General features: G+C 38.3%; 1 protein-coding gene across 3 annotated transcripts in view; it reads right to left on the bottom strand.

Moving 5' to 3' along the window:
- Window positions 1-19682, bottom strand: part of kansl1b (KAT8 regulatory NSL complex subunit 1b) — a 71191-nt gene that overhangs the window by 6258 nt on the left and 45251 nt on the right. For all 3 annotated transcript variants that reach the window (XM_058770416.1, XM_058770417.1, XM_058770415.1), the window contains exons 3-8: window positions 8932-9073; window positions 7788-7883; window positions 7234-7346; window positions 6922-7117; window positions 3659-3824; window positions 156-338 (exon numbers count right to left, since the gene is read on the bottom strand). In XM_058770416.1, coding sequence (XP_058626399.1) covers window positions 156-338; window positions 3659-3824; window positions 6922-7117; window positions 7234-7346; window positions 7788-7883; window positions 8932-9073 — 896 coding nt within the window. The remainder of the gene's footprint in view (window positions 1-155; window positions 339-3658; window positions 3825-6921; window positions 7118-7233; window positions 7347-7787; window positions 7884-8931; window positions 9074-19682) is intronic.

Here is a 19682-nt window from a genome sequence, read left to right as displayed (position 1 = left end):
CCGTGGCCTAGATGTTAGCGTGCATGATAAAGCCATTCTGAGCCACGGTGCTCATGCAGGGCACACACAGGTTTGACTCTAGCTCCCTTCATTTTCAATTTTAATAAAAGCCCTTTAAGGCAAATAAATGAGGTGTTTTGGTGTCTCACACTTACGGACTGTGGAGAGGAGAGAGTTGGCGAGCTTGTGTTTGTCTTTGGATGACGGGTCTGAGATGCGGCTACCCAAACACAACTTGTGCTTGAGCGAGATCTTCTTGATGGGCTTGATCTTCTCCAGAGGACGATTCTGCCAGTGTCCCTTCAGCACACGCTGCATATGGAGATTCATCATCACATCTGAGAGAGAAGACGACAGAGTTTATTATTTGAAATGCAGTCTTGCATTGTTAGAAACCCAGGCTTCCAGGTAGATCATGTCATCTGTTCCTCTTCCTAATCTGTCACCAAAATGTAATAAATTTCTCCACCTCCAAAAAACCTGGCAGACATCAAGTCTTGTAATTTTTTCAATTCCAGATAGACAAGTCTCACGTAACTTTCTCCTTGTTGAATATCCTGTTTCACTTTCAAAAACATCAGATAGTGAAAGTAAAATCGATTCAAGCTGGCTTTAAGACTTCCATAGGATTTTCTTTTTTCTTTTTTTTTAATGCAATTTTCATTGATAGGCCAGAAACAGCAATAAGAGATCAGGTAATTATGGGGGGGTTCATGATTCATTTATGCATCACATTTCATGCACAATTCAAAGTGCTTTGATTATTGATAAAAAAAAAATTAAAAAAAAATGAAATAACCATTAAGGTTACTTAATGCCCTGTTAAACCGTAGTTATACATTAAAGTACTGAGTAATACACATTATTAACAACATACTTATAAGGTTATGGTTAGGTTTGTTTTAGGGTTACTGCATGTTATTCTGCATAATTTTCTGTAGCAAGTAGGGATGCTCCGATTGATCGGTATCGGCCGATAATCACATTTTATGACTCGATCGGTACTCATACATTTGGCCGATCTCACATACCGAGGGGACATAAATGATTTGGCGCCGCAGTCATGTCATTGCCGGTGTGAAAATGAGAAACAACGAAAAATGTGTTATTTGTTGTGTATGTTTTGCATGATGATTGAATGGATATTTCAGTTTTTAACAGCAGATTCAATGACGTTAGAGCTGATCTGCGCATCACTGCACGCATTCCACGGGAACCGGAGCTGATCGCGGTCGCTCAGTCAGTGATTGTGTTTATACCAGCCACGGCTCTCCGCGCTGCTTGGCTAAAAATAGTCTTTTGTGAGTTGTTACAGCGTGGAGGACGGAACAAAACCTCGGAGCTGTAAGGGGTAAAGGTAACATAATACGTTGATTGTGGGCTGCTTTTAAATGAACATTTATTTACAAAACAAAAACATCTTTGGCATTTGATCATATTAGCCCACTTAATAGCATTAACACAGGCTTTACTCCTTTCAAACTTTATCTGGAATGTCACCGTTTCTGTCACTGCAACTTCCCGATCAGGTGAAAAATTGTCTGCCTAATGAAAAATGTATTTAAAAAAATTAGAGAACATTTGCATCATTTATGATTTATTTTATCCACCCGCAAATAATCAGAATGCTTTTTTTTATTATCTATTATCCGCATCGCCCCGTGGATAAACCGTGATTGAACTACTCCGTTTTGTTCTTTCAGTAGTTTAAATGTTTCTAGTTCTTTTTTCTCTTCAGTCTTATTGGACAGTATTAAACCTTATGAGTTACATTAGACTTCTCCATGTTGGAGTTCAAATGTTTCTATTTATTTTGTCCTCTCTCTAACATACATAACATGGATAATCAAAACGTTCTCATCTTGAGCAGAAAGGAAAGATAACGGTTTCAAAGTTTAAATTTCAACCTAGCAATACTCAATACTCAGAGTCATACGTTATAGATAGATAAATATAGACAGAAAGAAAAATAACTATTTGCAGCATTGTTGTTTTTTGCTGTATTTTAGTGAAAGTAATCTATAATTTTTTTTCTGCTCACAGTGTTTCTGTCGTTGTTAGAATAACAAACTTGGCGCTGGCGCGCGTCCGGAGGGACAGAGAAAGGGCACGGTTGAATAAAGCACGTTTGGCTTTAGATAAAAATACTAGGATATAGCATGTGTTATGCATGAACACCATTTTAAATGAATATTAAAATGTTCACTGTATAAAGAATAATTTTTGTGATTACCTATATAACATTATTACATATGTTATATAAAGCTTGAAGCATCAGAATCGGCATCGGCCGATCACCACGACTAGAAATCGGTACTCTGTATCACCTACAAAAATCCTGATCGGAGCATCTCTAGTAGTAAGCATATGCAATGTGTAAAAATGACATTGCTAAAAAAGCGTTACCAATAATAAATGATTTAAGTAATTAAAAAGAAATCAAAAGGTATGATTGAAAATGTGTATGAGAGACATAAGGACAATTATGTGCATTCTCTTGGAATCAAAACCAACACCATTTGACAAATCTAATTCAAAAAGACTATCCTTTTGCCGCTGTACTAAGGTTGAATAGTGACGACCTAATGCTCTGCAAACAACTGAATCAGTGAGACAAACTGTCATGAGTAAAATCTCCAGCAGAGGGCATCAGAGCTTGACTAGTACTCATTGTACCCAGGTTCCTCTTCCTTTTTTCCCTCCATCTACTCAAGTTTCAACCATGGTGTCACCTGCCTCTTCTACGCCCATCATTCATTTGCACAACAGACGCCAGATTAGAGAGGACAACCGGTTCATATTAATGAGGGAAAATACGCCTCTCTCTCAGCTAGTCTGACTAAGCTAGCTGCTACTGGCACGCTTAGTCAGAGTCAGATTGCACTGCTCTTTAAAATGGTTATCACTGCAAAGGTCAGGCAGACGAATGCTTGATCAGCTAATGCGACCAGCACAGCGAAGGACTGCTGATCTAAGATCAGCTCCACAAATCCAATGTTACTGAATTCTCACAGACATGAAAAGCAAAAACTGTTCCGAGATCTCGGCACTATTGACCTGCTCTAAAGCCAGAGCAGCCTGCAGGTTATTTTAAGAGGTGCAATAACCAGATCCAGAATAATTAACACTTAAATTAACACCTAGCTGTAGTGCAGTAAAAAACAAAAACACACAAATCCTTATTAAAACTCCTCATCCTTGAGGCAGTCTGTGGGAAATGAACAGCGGGGAAAGATAGAACTGAGCTAGTCATGTGTGGAGACCAAAGTATACTTCAGCCATCCGTGTTACGCGATGGTCCGCGTGATGCAACCGTCGTCATCAGAAGTGTCCGTGGATGTCCGCACAAGCTTGCAGCCCAATTTTGTGACCGCGTGAATGGTAAGCATACAACAGCGAAGGTGCAAGGTGAATGCTGAGACGGAACGAGTCTACTAAGTGGTATTGTGCGTTTATCGAACTTGTCCATGTCCACTCATCCACGTTTGAAAATACATGTTGAAAGCTGTGCGGACACGGCTGTGAGCGAGACGGAGCAGAACAAGGAAAGTTAAGTATACCGGGCCTTGATGCTGTCACTGTTTTTGTCTACATACATGAGTGCATACCGGAAAGAATGAGAGAAACAAGCAATTAAAGGACAGGGGTGTGTCCTCACCGTCTGTAAAGGAGAGGATGGGGTGAACGCAGGGGTCGAACTGTGCCAGTCTGTCCAGTAGAGGGAGCTGGTGCTGGGTGTCTGCAGGAGGGAGAGCACGTCCGCTGCACATCACACAATGAGTGTTCAGCTCACAGCCACAGCGAGGAGCCACTGACCTCTGAACCTGACAGAGAGAATGACAAGCACAGAAGATAGTTTAGATGTACGAGTGGTAAAAAAAAATGGTATGAAAAAAAAAAAAAAAAGAAACATATCAGCCCTGCATTGATTTGACTGCACAAAAGAATAAATATTCAATGTACAGTTCTTTTTTTTTTTTTTTTAGAAACTAATACTTATGGAGAAAGGACACATTGAATTGATCAAAATAAAATGAAAAATAAAAATGCATTACCATTTCCATAAAACTATTATAATATAACTGTTTTCAACATTAAGATGAAGTAGTAGGAGTAGTTGAAGAACAACAGAGGAATAAGAGCATTTATTAACCTTAGTTTGTGTTGATTTTTAACATTTACTAATACATTATTAAAATTAATAGGACCTGAGCTAACACAGACTAACAATGAACAGTTATATTTTTATTAACTAACGTTAACAAAGATTAACACTATAACAAATGTATTGAATCAAATATAGTTAACAAATGGAACCTTATTGTAAAGTGCCACTTTTGAACTATAGAGTATCTTGTGTAACGATTTATCAACACATAATAGTGTATCAATAGATACAAACATGAACACAGAAATTCACTGACAATAAAACATTTCAATTCATGTGAAATGACTTCTGTCAACATTTTTCAATAATGATAATGGCGATCTGAGTTAGGAATACATTTTGGACATCCATGAACAACGCAAGTTTTTTTTCCCCCCTAAACGTTTTACAGCCTTAAATTCTCAATAGTGCATTTCAGACATTAAAGATTCGTGAACACACTGCACACATTGTTCTTTTGTGTCCAGCAGCAGAAAAAGCTTAACATCAAATAAACAAACAAGGGGGTCTGAATATATACTGTTTATAAAAAAAAACAAACAAAACAGTATAGTATTATTCTAGGTATAGTACATGACATTTCTCTTTGTGCTCAAAAAACAAAAAATAATAAAAACAGCATGCATGGATCATCATCAAATATGCTTTTTATTCATTTAAAAAAAAAGATCCAGTCTTTCACTGTGATCTTGCTTTTTGTGAACGAAATCTTTGGAGCACCAGCATCCAAAATGTATATCTGGCAGTGATCAGCCTTTCCCTTGGTCTACGTTTACATGAGTCAACCTGATGCTCTCACAAATCTCTGCAGCAGATGACCACACACGGATTCTGAGCTGCTGACCCAGTTTTGCATGTGGCAGGTTCCCTAGTGCTCATGTGCTCGTGTCATTAACCCAGAGCACAGCACCGGAGAGAAAGAGAGAACGGGTTGCTATTGGCAACTATGCCCAGTTTTTCCGAGCCTATTCAAACAAGAGTGCTTCACATTAAAACAGGACAGTTCGTACAGGGACTATCATCGCTGCAATCACACAGAAAGCACCTGGAATTACAAAACTGAACTGGTTTCTTAGTTGCAATGAAATGCAAATTCTGCCAAGTGTACATATCGAAACATGTCAACTAAAGATCTAACAAAGCTTTTATGTGCAAGTTAAACTAATCTATTTAACTTACAGTTAAAAGCTATACTGTTAACAGTTCTGTATAGCTGCACTTATATATATATATAAAATTGTATATATGAAATGCAGTTGCTTTTAATAAGGCAGAAAAAAAAAAAGATTCAGCTAAGCTAGCAGTATGTTTCTATCTGTCCTTGTTCAAACATAATGGTGGAAATTTGAAAAGCTATTGAGCTTCTGCCTCTAACTGGGGCAGCGTTCATCTGGAGTGCCGGCCATAAATTTAGGATAGGATAGTACATCGGTTAGCAGGTAGTTTATAACTGGCAGTGTGAATGAATTTGGCTGTTAGTACATTGATGACACTGGCGGCATTTCTCATAACATTTCAAGAGCGTTGTCTCTGAATGACATCCAAGCGCTGTTATTTGTAATGGAGCTGAGCTCGACTGGGGTTGCGCTTATTGTTTTAGCACATGCCTGCGCATTCTCGCTCACAGTGGGCCTGTGTTATGGGAGGAATCGAGTTTTAAAGGCTGTTCAGGGAGCAAATAGATCTGTAAAAGAAGTGCTGAGATTTTGTAGCCATCTTATGAACATGACAGACACTGTTGCATCATTCAGAGGACAGCTGCCTGTTAGACATGGACTGTTACACCATGTCCTAACCAGGCATGGAGTGATGAATGATAAAAGTTGTCTTTCACATAAATCCAAGTTTCTGTCCTAACAAGCCAAACTATATTTTTTACAGCCGCTTGGTTTCTATTTCACATAGAAACACCACTCAACCAAAATCCTGATCCTATAAATTAAACATCAAACAGGGTTGAAAATGTCCAAGTTCAAAAACATTAAATATTATATGACAAATCCATCAAACTCCACGCGGGAAACCATTAAAAGGATATTACTGAGGCTTTAAATATGGCTTTCTGCTTTCTAAAGACTGACACAAATCACAAAATTAATCACTATATTGACCGTTTTTAAGAAAGTTAAAATAATAAAAGGGCATGTATATATATTTCCAAGAATAACTGATCATATCTTTAGTACAATGACAATATAAATGCCAATAATACTTTTACACACACACATGATTGTACTAAAGATATGAAAAGTACTTCTTCAAAATATTTGCATCCAAAGATGCAAGATATGCAACAATTTCTTTCCCTTGTAAGGTAATTATATTTGGAGGATAAAAACTTGCTTTAGTCAACCATTTGTCATTCACAACAACTTGAAACATTAAATGACAGCAGTGACAGTTCTGGAGCAGTACTGTGATCTCTGTAACACTGCTTCTATTTAATCTGTAACCTTTGTAAGAAGCCCACTGGGACCTTAAGGAGCTCACTGCATCTCGAGTAAAACACTTCCACAGGTGACACTGAAAGAGCTTGTTTCTGCCACCGCTCGCTACTTTCATACCTAGTGACCTTCACCGACATGTCATGTCAAAAATGTGTCTCTTTATTCAGAGACTAAAACGAGGGGTTTAAAAAAAAAAAAATTATTCTGCATTTGTCATTAGTGAACGGATTTAGTGCAACTGTGTTATGTGTTAAGTGTTTAAGTTTCCAACCTCTTGATCTTGAGAAGGAACATGATTCTCCTTACCTTACGATTGAGACTGGTGAGCGAGCCGGGCCGGAGGACTCTGCGTTTCCTGCATGAGAGCAGAGGGCGCGTGCGGGCTGCCACGCATGTGTTGTCGTGTGCAGGGGAAGCCTGAGGGCCCATCTCCAGCTTCTGCTGGGACTCAGAGCGGCTCTGCTCGTCTGGGTCCAGGGTGACCGGGGAACCGGGCCGTAAGCTGAATGAGGAGAAGAAATCATCTTGAATGAACATGACAATAAAAGTGACATTTCACCTTTTCAATGAGGGGGAGAAAAGAATGAATGCACATTTCAATGATATGATCTTTCATACCTGTTGATAACACCATTGACCTGTCTCACAGGTCCACAGCTTTTCCTCAAGCCCGTTTCTGTGACAATACCATTGGATGATACAGAATTTTCCACTCCAACAGTACCATGCTCCTATAAACACAAAAAAACAAATGTGATGTGGGAAAGGACATCCTACCAATTTTGCCCGAGTTGGTCTGGATGAGTTGAATGGCTCTTGCTGCATTTCTTCACTACTCTGAATGGATGAAAAGGTCAGCAGTGCTTTGCATACGACAGACAAAAGGACCGAGTGTTTGTAGCCCCTCTTCTCAATTCTCTCGCTCAACAATCCCAGCATTCTCTCGGGCTATGCGTGGGCCCGTATCATGAGCGCTTTATCTGTTTGTGTGGGAATTAAACACTAACGGGTCTTTTATTATAGATAACTGATTACTTATAATATGGCGTAAGAGAAAACAACACATGCATTGGTCTTACATGATAGTTTAGACTGAGTTCAGGACTAGACTGACTGTAGTAATTTGTTTGGTGTTTTTCAGTGAGGTCATGCGTCTGTGCTCCTGGTCTTACCCGTGGGACAGGGCAGGTAATGGTCTCTGTCCTTGAGTCACTGTTGTCTTCTGGTACTGATTCACACACTGAGCTCTCCCCAAGTACAACAGAGCCCTACCAAGGCACAAACAAAGACAAATTATAGACCAGACCTTGGAGACAGCGTTTTCGCTCCTGTCAAAATCCTCTCAAACTTTCTCTTTTAGATTTTCTAAAAACAAGTTGCAGGGACAGCAGAGCAAACATTTATCTGCAGTAACAAACAACAGAAGATCTGCAATCTGATGCTAGTGTGTTATGCACTTCATTTAAATAAACAACTTTTGAGATAAGAATCTGTGCATTTTATATGCATACACACAGCTGTTCTGAATTTTTATTTTATTTTATTTTAAGAATTTAAAAGAAATTAACACTTATTCAGCAAGGATGTGTTAAATTGATAAAAAGTTACAGTGTTAGAAAAGATTTATATTTTGAATATGCTGGGGTTTTTTTTTTATTCAAAGAATCCTGCAAAAAGTATCACGGGTTCCAAAAAAACAAAAACAAAAACAAACTACATTTATCAACACTTGTCTCATGCAAATCACATTAAAAAAAACCCTGATAAACGTATAGAAAAAAGGTTTGTGCCTGTATGCAAAAGGTTTTTTTGTTTGTTTTTGTTTTGTTTTTTTAGAAAGAAGTCTCTTTTGCTCAGCAGTGTTGCAATTATTTGATTAAAAAATACAGTAAAAACAGTATTACTGTGAAATATATCAACTTAAACAGTTAATATTTAAAATATCCTGAAAACTGGTTTGTGAGATCAACCAATACATATCCACAATTTCAACATTTCATGTAGAGTCAGAACGATCTTAAAACAGCCATCATTTCACATTTCAGACGAATAGTGCCGAATAATTATGATATTCTCCAAATGATCCGTCTGTGTTTAAATCACACAAGGAAAACAAGCTGTAAAAGTGTCACTTTAAAACAAAAACTGTGAGCCAAATAAACACAAAACAACGATCCCACAAGAGTTCGCCTGGCCACGGGAACACGAGAGAGCACCCACGTTACCAAGTTACTAAAGGCAGACGCCACCTCTGCTGGGTTCAAACTTAAACTATACCAGTAAACAGCACAAAGCGAACAAAGTAAATGTGCACACCTTGCTGGAGCGGATTTGTCTGTAAATGTCGGTCTGTTGGCGTATACGGTACTCCAGATCTGAGACTTGGGCCTGCAGCCAGTTCCAGTGACTGATGATGGCAGCTCGGTCAACAGCATAACGGCCTTCTGCTCTCCTACATCTGGAAAACACACAGAAATATACTGGTTACAATTCACAGCAAGACTTTAATCATGTTCATTCATGTTTTAAGAAATATCTGTCTTCATAATTAGCATTCACACTGAAGTTTTAGCTAAATGCACAAATGCATCCCCATTGACTTTCCTTCCAAAAGCCAGGTAAAGAAGTTGCTCTAACAAGTTATGTCATGGTACTTATGTGGACAATGAGTTATATATTTTGGTTTGAGTCATTTTCAGACGCAGTTCCTCACATTTTCCAGTCCTATTTCTACTGTTACAGTTTTTTTGTTTTGTTTGTTGTTTTAGAGTAAGGTATAGTGACGTGGAGTGAAAAACATTGAGAAACCTTTGTCTGCTGATAATCGTCTCTCCACAGCACATAGTGATATGGAAGTGTGAAAACAAAACCGAGAAACAAAATCTAACAGGAAGTTAACCAAGAACATCGGTTCCATCCAAAACTTCCTCTAGATGTTTGTGTGCGTGAGAATTTAGCAAGCCACTTGACACAGGCCATTCAGTGAGACTTTTCCCATAAAAACCATATACTTGCTCCCTTTAAACATCACAAAAAATGAAAATAAAAGATAACAACAAAATGCACTGAATTGACCTCTGACCTCTTTACATTAGCCCCAGTACATTCTTGCATAACCTCTGCTCTCTCAGCTCTTGCAGTGAGGCAACATAAACCAAGTAAAACCAGTGCACATTACTGAAAATAAAAAGATTGCAAAACACGAGGAGAAATAAACATCTCCTTTTTCATCTGAAGTACAACAACATGACTCAAGATTTCCCTGAATCAGAGAGAGAGAGTAAGAGACTTAGAGATAAAAGTGAAGGGAAAAAGGAAAAGCATCACTGTAACCACAGAGGAGAATGACGAGAAGAGAACTAAAAGTGTACTGAAGACAGAAACACACTCACTTATCACTACTTTGTGTTTTCTACTAACAGTCCAATAAGAATGCTTTTTATAGGCTGGAATTATACTCAGATCTGCTTCAGAGGAGCTTGACAACAACAAAGGCTTGTCTGAAGCCTCACTCTCCTTTTCTTTTCACCCAGAGAGAATATCAATCAATAGACTCTCATTCTCAACATTTAGGATTTTTGTGTTTTTATCCTGTGGGCTTCAGTCCCAGATGTACACAGAAACCAACTTTTTAAGGTCATGTTATACTAATCACAAACTCCCAGTTTGTTTTCAATGGGAGAAAAGCAGCAGGCATCATCGCTTGCCAAGCTCACACACGACACTCCAGCCTCTTCACTGCGCACAAACGGATTTATTTGTGGTCACTGCATGTCAATGAGCAATCATATGTGATGTTATTGACAACCAATCAAATGACATTTGAGTTTATGTAGTCAAAAAACCACACTGCAGCAAAGCACTAGTTATCTACCAATAACGTGCATGAAAATGGTTTGTGTGACTTGAGTCAGCACTAGCAACTAGGGGTATGCGATATATCATAATTCTTGTTTACACAATATGCAATTTGACCGAGTATATCGCAAAAACCAAACAAAAACACACATAAACGTGATGTATATTAGACTCGAGCACATTAAGAGTTCACACTTACACTGCATGATTAAGTCTATTAAAACACATTTAGAATTCCCCTAAACTTTAAGATAATGGGGGCAAAAATGTATATATCTGATAATTAAGTTATATGAAGAGCAACGTTTTTCTCCAAATATCAGCACGAGTGCAAACGTGATATTGATTTGATGAAAAGTCCAATAAACTTAGGAAAAAAGGTTAATAAGGGACTCACATTTTAGATAAGTTTCTGTTTTTGCTCTATTTCGACATGAAAAATTCAAACAAAGCCACAGCATCTCTGAGCAACACATGACAGTGTTTCGTTACTGAATCGATCAACCGTTTGAATGAATTGGTTGAATGAATGACTTAATGACTCACTCGCGCATTAAACAATCTACTGCCGCTTCAGATGCAGATTCTGTGCCTCCTCTGCACTGCAAACACAATTTTTGTTGATAATGATTTCATTTGATTGGTAACAGCCCTATGTCTTACTATTTGAATTTATTGATTAAATTTAAGCATTTGACACAAAAATTATGCATGCATTTAATTAGGTTAGGAAAGAAATGGTATTACAAAAGGTAAAAATGCCCATAAAAAATAAACATCTTTTTAAACTTACTGGAAAAGTTCATTTCTATTACTCCTACAAACTAACCACTGCACAGAATATGAAGAATATTAAAAGCTTTGGGAGTCAGCTGTCCACGGCAGTCAGAGTACCAGCACAATATCATGCTCAGCAAAATAACATCTGATTATCGTTATCAACAAAATTCCATAAAATATCTAGATATCTTCTTTTTTTTTGTCATTAATCGCACACCCATACTACCAACACCACGTCGACACTGCATTGCATTATATTATTTAGAATAAACTTGTCAAAAGTACCGATACTTCAGGAACATGCCTAATTTTAATCTTTCCTGAGAATCTGGGAAGATCACTGGCCCAGATATGCGCTCACAATCTGTGATCGTGAGGAGATTTGGCATTTATCTGTGCTACAGCCTGCACACACAGACAGAAAATCATGCTCTGCTTGTCTTCAATGAACCTTTCAGTTTCATTCTTTAAAAAAAAACTGTCACTAACATTAAAGGGATAGCCCATACCAAAAAAATTGCCGATAGCCTTGTGGGCAGAGCACCAACATATAGCACCGTTGAGCAATGGGCGTCCCGAGTTCGAATCCTGACTCGAAGACCTTTCCAGATCCCACCCCCCTCTTTGCTTGCTGTTAGCAAAAATGGCCAAAAAAGGTCATCATTTATATTTTCAAGGATACTGGTAACCAATCAGTTTTGCTTCCCATTGGCTATCCATCCTATGGACAAAAAATACAATGCAAGTCAATGGGAACTAGAACTATTTTGTTCCCAACATAATTAAAAACATTAATAATAGACAATTCAAATTAATAAATATATTATTGATATAATAATATTATAAACATCATCAGAACACCATGTACAGGCATGAAAAGTGTAACTGTTCATATTTGGACAACTGATTTTGCAGAAAACGTGCATATACATTTCACCAATAACCACACTCTATTTTGAAGAGGATGACAAAGACAGGAATGAGGCTTCTGTAAACATGCTATGATTCCCTGGAACAAGCTTTACAAACATCGTGACCAGCCTTTTTCCTCTACACTGGAATGCCATGTTTCCACTCTTGCCAGTTCAGATGAGTGTTTTGTATTTCTGGGCATTCAAAATGTTTCCACATGGGTTCAGGGTGGGGGAGGGACTGACACAATAATGTAACACACAGCTGCCACAAGAGGCAGCGCATGAACATGAGTGAATATCATGCATGTTTGCATGCAAGGAGGAATGTGACATGATTTTTTTGTCTGAGCGAACAGAGCTTTTGAAATAAATAAACTTGCATGCATTCGAGTAATAAATTTGATCCGAGCGAGCGATTGTGGTGCAGAAACACCGAATAAGAAACACAGATAAGATGCTTCCCAACCCGTTGTCCTCCGAGGAAACAGGAAACAAGCAGGAAGTGGCCACAAAATGAAAACTAGAGTCTGTGCGTACAGATCAAAGGCAGGTCATGTCAGCAGAACACACACTTCTTGACTGGGTGTGAGTAAGGGAAATTTGCATAAGCTAATATGATCTACGATACATCTCGATGACCTACGAGCCTTCGAAAGCGAGTCACATGCCTGCTATAACATGCCATGCCTACGTAGATGTAATACAATGCAACACAACTAAGCAATATTACATTTAACTTTATTCAAATGCCCTTCAATTTGTCCCATTCAAACTTCCTGGTCACTTTCGTCAACAAAAAAACAAAACAAAAAAACAACAACTGTATTTGTCAAGGGAATTTAAACATTAAAAATAAGCCCACAATTCAAATCAATAAACCCACAGGCCTACCGCATTTGCAACCAATCACATACACTGCCGGTGATAAAAACCCAGCCAATTAGCATTATAAAAACCCAGCCTATTTTCCAGGCTCGAGATTTAGTTTTGATCTAACTTTGACAATTACACACTCCATTTGACACAAAACAGAAACATTTCAACGGGACAAACCACAAGCCCTCTACAGAGTCAAGTCATACACACACACATACAAACTGAACTGCCACATAGAGCCAAACATTTACAGGCCAAATAATCCAGAAACCTTCAGCTTGACGCCAAGTGGTTCATCATAAGAAATGGCTCACATTCACATGAGTGGACACAAAGCCAGAACAATAAACGCTTCAAATACTTAACACAGAACAAGACACTGCCAGTATTTTAAACCAGCATACAAAAAGCTGCACACGTGGGCCAAAAATGTCTGAACAAATCCAATTAGAGGTGAACAACAGCACCGATACATTTAATATTAATTTCCTATCACTAAAATGATAGACAGACCATTGGCTGAACGTATCGCATACAAAATTTGAAACACGTCAGGAGTTTTGAAGTCGTCATTGAATTGTTTGAAATATATAGGATTTCCTCAAGACGTGTGTGGGGCATTCTTTAATATTCCGCCTGGAAACAAAGATGTCGTGACGCCAAAACCCCTCACAAAAGACGACAGCTGTCACGTTAACAACTGTGACGAGGAGTGCTTATCTGGGTCAAATAAACACTGGATTTTCAAAACTATGTGAAATATTTAAAGTCTGCTGTACAGGATCTTTAAAATACGTCCAAGAGTTTTACACACTGGTCTGTTATTGTGGCGACACTTCCATGCCCCTAAACATGACGCAGCACAAACGAAACTTGATTGGTCGCTTTACCTGTCAGTCATATGGCCTCTTGGACGAGCCAAGGCCATTCAAAGCAGACAAGATTCTGCCGTCAGTCTGAAGGTCTGGCTACACAAGACTAGAAAGTGTATGACATTTATTTCTCTGATAAAACTCTGTCAAATCCAGAACTACGACCTGAAAACAATTCATATTCCTAAGACTGAACAGGATAGTGATCGAATTTCAGATTTCATGATGCAAGTACATCATTTTGTAAATATAATTATAATGTGAATATATTGTGTGATAATCATCACATATTACTTTCCCCATTCCAGGTTAATATGCAGAGACGACTATAAATAAGTAATTTGTAGATCAATTCCCCTGCTGCGGCTCCATCAAAATATTTTATCCTGACACACGTTTTGAGTTAGGGGCAGGATTATCTGTCAATTCTTGCAAGAAACTAAAAATTACATGCTTCCCCTTTAAAGCAAACATTGGCTGTGTCAATGAAACAACAAACTGTGTTCAGCAATACTGATTCATGGTTAAAAAAAAAAAAAAAAAAAAACCTTAACTAACCTCCTCTTTAACTCAACGGGAACATCACATGATAATGCGGTGTAGCGCTTAAAAACTTAACATAACTTGCAAGCAGAAAGCAACCACTCAAAAATCTCCCCAAGTGAAGCGAGACGGAACTGATGATTAACAAAAGGCGGGACATAAATATGTAAAACTGCTTAAACTTTCTCTGACGTTTCCTACAGAGACTGCGACATCTGCACAGAATAAACCATGATAAAGTCTACCATTAGCACTGCAGTGAAGACACAATCACAGCCCAACTCAAGTGGGAATGGGTGGAAGGACAGGAGTGTCCCATCTCAAGGTCAGAAAACACTACAGAGTATCTCTGTGTAACACGCACACAATGCCTGGGGATTTTACCAACTGAAGCAGTACCAAGCCACGACATGTGAAAAGTTTGTGATAAACACTGCAAATTTCAAAAGGCAAACTCTCTCTCATTAAAAACAACAATCATAATGATCTTTATTACTCATCAAAAACAACAAATGTACACACTTATTACTATTACTACATATTAATATACTACTACATTACTAGTACTATGACTTAAGTAAAAAATATATATATATTTATATATTTATATTTATTTATAATATATATTTATATTTATATATTTATATATAATATATATTTATAATATATATATATATATTTATTATATATATTATATTATATTATATTAGGGCTGCAACAACGAATCGATTAAATCGATAAAAATCGATTACTAAAAGCGTTGGCAACGAATTTCATAATCGATTCGTTGTGTCGCGCGACGCTGAGACGTTTGATTATTAAAAAAAAAAAACTTTAGTTGAGCGGAGCGGAGTGAACACACTCGGTCTCTCTCGCGCACGGATGGTAGCAGAGTTTGGCGCCTCATAAATAAATAAAAAGTAAAAAAAAAAAAAACGAGCGGAGGTAGAGGAAAGATACATGGCGGAGGCAGAGAAATCCGTGCGACCCAAGTCATCCGAGGTGTGGGAGCAGGGGCGGCGTTTGCGTATGGCAGAGTATGGCAGTTGCCATACTCTAGCCCAGTCAGGTGCTGTGAAAAATTATCCAAACATGAGTCGCTTATAATTCGTTTTATTATTTTAAATCAGAGAGTTTTAAAAATAGTAAACCAATGATAAGCATTAAAATAACTTGTCAGTAAAACTGTAACGCCATTGGATCATCGAGCTCTCAGCGAGACCTCGTAACTTCACCCGCCTCCGTTCAGATTGACGCGCGCGCACAGCCTGGAGAAGATGAGATCTCTGCTTTTCGCAATGCAAGGGTGAATAAATAATTGGTGTTTGAATAGTACAGCGTTTTCTTTACTCAAACACTATGTCAGTAAAGGATAATGTTTTGTGTGTTTGAAGAGTGGAGAAGAATTAGTTATTTGCTGTCTATATACGTTTTAAATATCCTGTGCATTATGTGCATAAGCGCTTAATTTGAGATTTTGGCCAAGTGTATTAAACAACAAGAAAAACTAAGCGCCCATATAGCTACAATCAAAGTTATATAACCTGTAAAAGTTGATGAAAGCATAATGCACTTGCTGCTTCAGATAACAGTTACAGCCGTTCTAATGACAGACAAAACACTCCATCTCCGTCATTCTCTGGTCAAAAACATTATTAACTCCATTTGAGCTTGATTTTCATATAATGTTAAGTGCAAGTGTCTGATACAATACCAACGCTAACGACGCAGTGTTGTTAAATTATTTAATTTTTGCACTCCCAAAAAGTCTATATATTTGGCAGATGTAAAGCATACACGTGTATGTTTTTTGTGTTAGTCCATTTTTATTTTATTTTATTATTATTATAACAGCTCAGGGAAGTTCAAGGAGCGACATGTTTGTGCACTTTCTAAAGATTTTAGTTCTGTTTTTGAATAAAGGGTTGGAAATGAATGCTTTTCTTTTTTCTTTTTTAATCCGATTCATCGATTAATCGAAAAAATAATCGACAGATTAATCGATTATTAAAATAATCGTTAGTTGCAGCCCTATATTATATTATATTATATTATATTATATTATATTATATTATAATATATATATATATATATATATATATATATATATATATATATATATATATATATATATATATATATATATATACACACACACACACACACACACACACACAGTCAATGAGGACCAGAAACCTTCTGGTTATGAACATTCTTCAAAATATCTTCTTTTATGTTGAGGTGAACAAAGAAATTCATACAGGTTCAGAACAACTCGAGGCTGAGTAAATGACAGTATTTTAATTTTTGGGTGATCTATCCCTTTAAAATCTCATCATACAATGCCAGGAACTCACAGAGCCTACTACACTTCACATGCATGCTTTATCTTTAACTATAATGTTAATGTAAGACTCAAATGACTGTTTACAAGGATACTTGCAAGGATGGGCATTTTGACACATAACTATGTGTATTTGAACGTTTAAGAACAAGGCACGAAAAATAACTCTTAGTTTAGTCTAAACCTGAGTTTAGACAGGTGCTTTACACACAGGTGCGCGCCGCGCGTTTTAAGGCTGTAACGCGTGCATTTGCCAAAATGAATTCTGCCCCGCTTCTTAATGTCCCTGAACAGTTAAATTAGTTTTTAAACCACAATGGAGTTTAAATAAGCTAACATCATGACGCGCAAAACGATTGACATATTTCTACCGGATTATTTCTCAACACAAAAGCGAATATAGGCCTATAGAGATTGTTCAAACACAACAAGCAATATACATCTATCAAGTTAATAATCGAACTAACCTAAAATCTGTGGCGACGATGACGCTATGTTTTTATCTACTCCATGTGTCCGGTCCACTTGCTGTTCCACAACTTCCACTCCATCATCAGCTTTAGTAAAATAACCTGACAGCTGGGAATTTTACTTACTAATTTTACTGTTTTTCCCGTTCTCCTCATTTTTTTTTTTTTTTTTTTTAAGAATAGTTTTTTTACTCATCGAAGATTGTTCTTTGCATGACCATTTCCAGATTACGCCAGAACGAAGCGAAGAGAGATGAGTGCGGACGCAGCGGTCACCTGATAGGCTACACCGGTCGTTCAAAAGCGAAATATAAAATAAATGCATTTGATTGGTAAAACAAATTCAAACGTGACGTTTCAATCTCTAATGGTACTGCAATGAAATTTATGGAAAAGCTCCACTAAATAATAGTGCTAATAAGTGGGGGGTATGGTGGGGCTTCGGCGATCGGTGCTACCAATGACCAGTCAATCTACTCCACAGCCAATCACGGGCCCCCTCCTTGCTCGGGCCCTGGGGCTTCAGCCCCGCCTAGCCCAATGGTTATTGTGGCCCTGCGTATGAGTGTTGCCAGCATTGCTTTAGAGGTTGCAGAAGTGGAAGGTCAGCTTGTCAGTGCTCAGACCATACACCACACACTGCATCAAGTCAGTTTGCATGGCCGCCATCCCAGAAGGAAGCCTCTTCTGAAGCTGGCTCACAAAAAAGCCTGCAAACAGTTTGCTGAAGACAACCTGGCCAAGAGCATGAATTACTGGAACCATGTCCTGTGGTCTGATGAGACTAAGATAAACTTGTAAGGCTCAGATGGTGTCCAGCATGTGTGGTGATGCCCTGGTGAGGAGTACCAAGAACATAGTGTCTTGCCTACAGTCAGGCATGGTGGTGGTAGCTGCATGAGTGCTGCTGGTTTTGGGGAGCTGCGGTTCATTGAGGGAAACATGGATTCCAACATGTACTGAGACATTCTGAAGCAGAACATAATGCCCTCCCTTCAGAAACTGGGCCAAACGGCAGCTTTCCAACATAACGACCCCAAACACACCGCCAAGATGACAACTGCCTTGCTGATAACTATGTCTCCAGACCTGAACCCTACTGAGCACATGTGGGGCATCCTCAAGCGGAAGGTAGAGAAGCACCATGTGTCTAACATCCAGCAGCTCTTTTTAATATTCTGCATTGTTGTATGTCCTGCTCGCGCTGCGAGCTGAAGAGATGTACTACAATGCGGCACATTACCGCAACTCAGCCAAATTAATCTTATATGAGATAAATACACGATATATATAAACCAGCTGAAATGTTTTGAAATCACTTATACCCTACCTGATCAAAAAAATCCAGTCTATCACTCTGCCTGTGTCAGTTTGAGTCTTGTTAAAGATTTAAATCCCTGCCGTCAAGATGCTTCTCTGTCGGTCACGGATTATGGAAAGTGAAACTTAAATCTATAGAGGTGGTTGGATTTATTAACGCACGTTAAAATGTTTATCTAAAGCTCATTTCTTTTCAGATTCTTATTTACAGCATTATCATAATAGGCTGTATATTAACTTACAGTAGAAACAGTAGTTCTGTGAAATCAGACATTTGAGCACCCCCATATAGCCAAAATGGCATGATCATAACACCCCGTGAATATTTGACTGAGATTGGGAGTCGAATCAGGCTGCTCCTATCGAAGAATCGAATATGATTATTCGATTACCCCTAATCTCTATCTATATCTTATACTAAACTGTATGTTATTTTTGTTATGCAGCCTTTGTTATTACAGAGTATTATTTTAATTACACTACTTCATCACATATTAAAAAACACTTACTTTTTTAAAATACTTTTATTACTACTGCATTTTCAGTGTCAAACCATGTGCATTTTCAGGCTGAATTCTCATCTGCATCACTGCCTTTATGATGAACTCCTCTGCCTCTGACACATACACACAAGTGCGCGCATGCACGCACACCCTGCTTTTTCAGGAAATGACAGAACGAGGTGTAGGAGCAAAACAAAACACAGGAAATCAAGCCTGCGGTGATCATTACGTGGGTAACGCAGACAGCTCAGCTGAGACTGCCTGACTGCTGCATGCATGCAAATAGCAACAACCTTGAGCCTCCAAGCACAATCATTCATAATGGAGTTAAAAGTGACTCAGAAAGACGCTAATGCCATCGGGGAGAGGGGTAAACTATTGGGCAAAAAGTCAAAAAGCAACTCATGTTTAGTGCACCCTGCATTTGTAATCACTGTGAGAAACTGAAGTGTGTGAAGGGCAGAATGAGTGTTGACTACAAGGCCAGGGACAGAGCCGCTCTACTGCAGACATGATATGGGCGTCGTCTGGAGAACAAAGAGTTTGATGTGATGAGAGAGACAGAGACAGAGTCCCGCCCCCTTCAA

This window comes from Onychostoma macrolepis, chromosome 03, assembly GCF_012432095.1.
Source record: "Onychostoma macrolepis isolate SWU-2019 chromosome 03, ASM1243209v1, whole genome shotgun sequence".
Lineage (NCBI taxonomy): Eukaryota > Metazoa > Chordata > Actinopteri > Cypriniformes > Cyprinidae > Onychostoma > Onychostoma macrolepis.
This window is presented reverse-complemented; position numbering and strand designations above follow the sequence as displayed.